Here is a 2,018-nt window from a genome sequence, read left to right as displayed (position 1 = left end):
TGCAATCAATGTTAGCAACCATCGAAGCCAAGATCAAAGATATTTTGAAAGACAATAACGAGAAACAAAAAGTGAAAACCATTCGCCATACAACGCAAACAGGACACCTAATCTCTTTCAACTTTCCCTCTTTTTTTTTCTTTTTAGATGCTCCAGTCTTCTCCACTTCTTGTTGAGAAGAGAAACCTCTTTGTTTATTTTTTCACAGACCCAGAGAAACTCTCTTCTGTCATGGCCGATCTTACTCATCGCGTTAATACGCTAGCAACCGCCGTAGAGCTAACATGAACTTAATAACTAGACACCGTTTATAATGAAAAAACACAACACCATACACGAAGGTTGAAATTGAAAAACAAGATACATAATACAGTGATAATAATAATAGTAATAATAATAATAATAATAATAATAATAATAATAATAATAATAATAATAATAATAATAATAATAATAATAATAATAGTTGTTTTAAATTTACATTCTTGCCAACGATAACAACAAACAAAAACACCAAACTAGAAACTCATTTCTTCTCTTTTTGCTTGTCTTTCTCTACTTCTGCTTTTAATTTATACACTACCCCGTTCAGACGTAGTTCCTGAAGGACTTTAATTAGAATATCGATCGTCGCCTCCGCTCCATCTCTTTCCTGCCATTTTGAAAACATTGAGTGAATGGATTGCTCTGGATCGTCTTTATTTCGAGACCGTATCGATTGTATTTCGATCAGCGTGAAACCCAGTTTGAGTCCAACTCTGTCCCAGATATGTGGGATCATTCTAGTGACCAAGTCAAGGTATTTAGTCGGGATACCTTGGGACTGTAAATCAGAACCTGACGAAAGGGAAAGAGAGAGAGAAACAACATTAAATATGTACGTGCATAAAATAAATTTCTATTCTTCACTCTTAACCACTACCAAGTAATACAATCAGTAGTACCATACAGTGGAAAATTTTCGCGGCCGAAAAATTTGGTGGATCTGTCCAAAAATGAATTTCGATGCTTTAATTTTCGTGATTTTTTTACTTTTCGGCCATCTTGGTCAGTATTAAATCAATTTTCACAGATTTTATTTTTATGAATTTCGAAAAAAGGACGAAATTCACGAAAATTTTCCACTATACAATAATACAAAAATAAGCTCTCAACTGTTATCTTTCTCTTTCATATTCCACTTACTTTTAGGTGGTGGTACGGCAAATACAGTAGTTGGGTTTTCCGGAGGAGGTTCCCTACGAAGGACGGCTAAGAGATCCCTCATTTCCTTCAAGTTCAGATCTTCGTCTAATAATAAATACGAGCGTCTCCCAAATTCCTCTTCACTGGTCACTGTGCTCATTCCACTCTGGAATCCCAATAAATCGATGAAATATGACGGAGTGCTCTTTAAAAATACAGGCAACCAGTCCGCCACCTTTGGCATGTTAAGATAAACCGGTATGACCCGTTTTCTCGGTAGAACGTTAATTAGCGTGTGGGAGTCAGCCACGCCCTTTTCCATCTCCAAAACGGGACTTTTCCCTCGTAGTACATCTCCTATAAAAGGGGACATTAGGAGAAGGATAGTGTCACAGGTTTCTAAATTTTCGAAAGACCACACGTTGAAGTTTTGTATGTGTTCTCTTTGAGATTCGTCGACGTCGTAAATGCATTTGTAGGCGGAGAAACTCCGCCCATCTGTTCCACTCACCGTAGAAAACATTTGAAGTGTTTGTACAAAATCAGAAACTCTTTTCAAGTATTCGTCCTGAGTATGTCTGACGTCAGGGGGTAGCGATGAGACGTGGGGATCGTTTGAGTATAATATGAGTATTCGCTGGGTTTTGGGTGTGGCTTCATCTTGATTAGTGGGTGTGGTAGAATGAATGCCCATGGCAACAGGCTGTTGAGTAGTGGGCATGGCTTGTGGGATTGCTCTTGCACTTTGAGGAGTGTATATAAATTCAAAATGCACAGGAGATGTTCGGCCTGCCAGTGGGTGACCTACATTTTTTGCTAAAAAATAAAAAAGG

The 2,018-nt window shown here is 37.9% G+C and overlaps 1 protein-coding gene across 1 annotated transcript; it reads right to left on the bottom strand.

Moving 5' to 3' along the window:
* Positions 1-470: 470 nt before the first annotated feature.
* Positions 471-1,995, bottom strand: LOC109589940 (uncharacterized). Its single transcript, XM_020005915.1, has 2 exons — positions 1,186-1,995; positions 471-837 (listed from the first exon to the last, which is right to left on the bottom strand). The coding sequence occupies exons 1-2, from the start codon at positions 1,904-1,906 to the stop codon at positions 527-529; spliced, it is 1,032 nt and encodes a 343-aa protein (XP_019861474.1). The 5' UTR covers positions 1,907-1,995; the 3' UTR covers positions 471-526.
* Positions 1,996-2,018: the final 23 nt, after the last annotated feature.

This window comes from Amphimedon queenslandica, unplaced genomic scaffold (genome assembly GCF_000090795.2).
Source record: "Amphimedon queenslandica unplaced genomic scaffold, v1.1 AMPQUscaffold_10691, whole genome shotgun sequence".
Classification (NCBI taxonomy): domain Eukaryota; kingdom Metazoa; phylum Porifera; class Demospongiae; order Haplosclerida; family Niphatidae; genus Amphimedon; species Amphimedon queenslandica.
The sequence above is the reverse complement of the archived record's forward strand: the minus strand, read 5'-3'. Positions and strand labels throughout refer to the sequence as shown.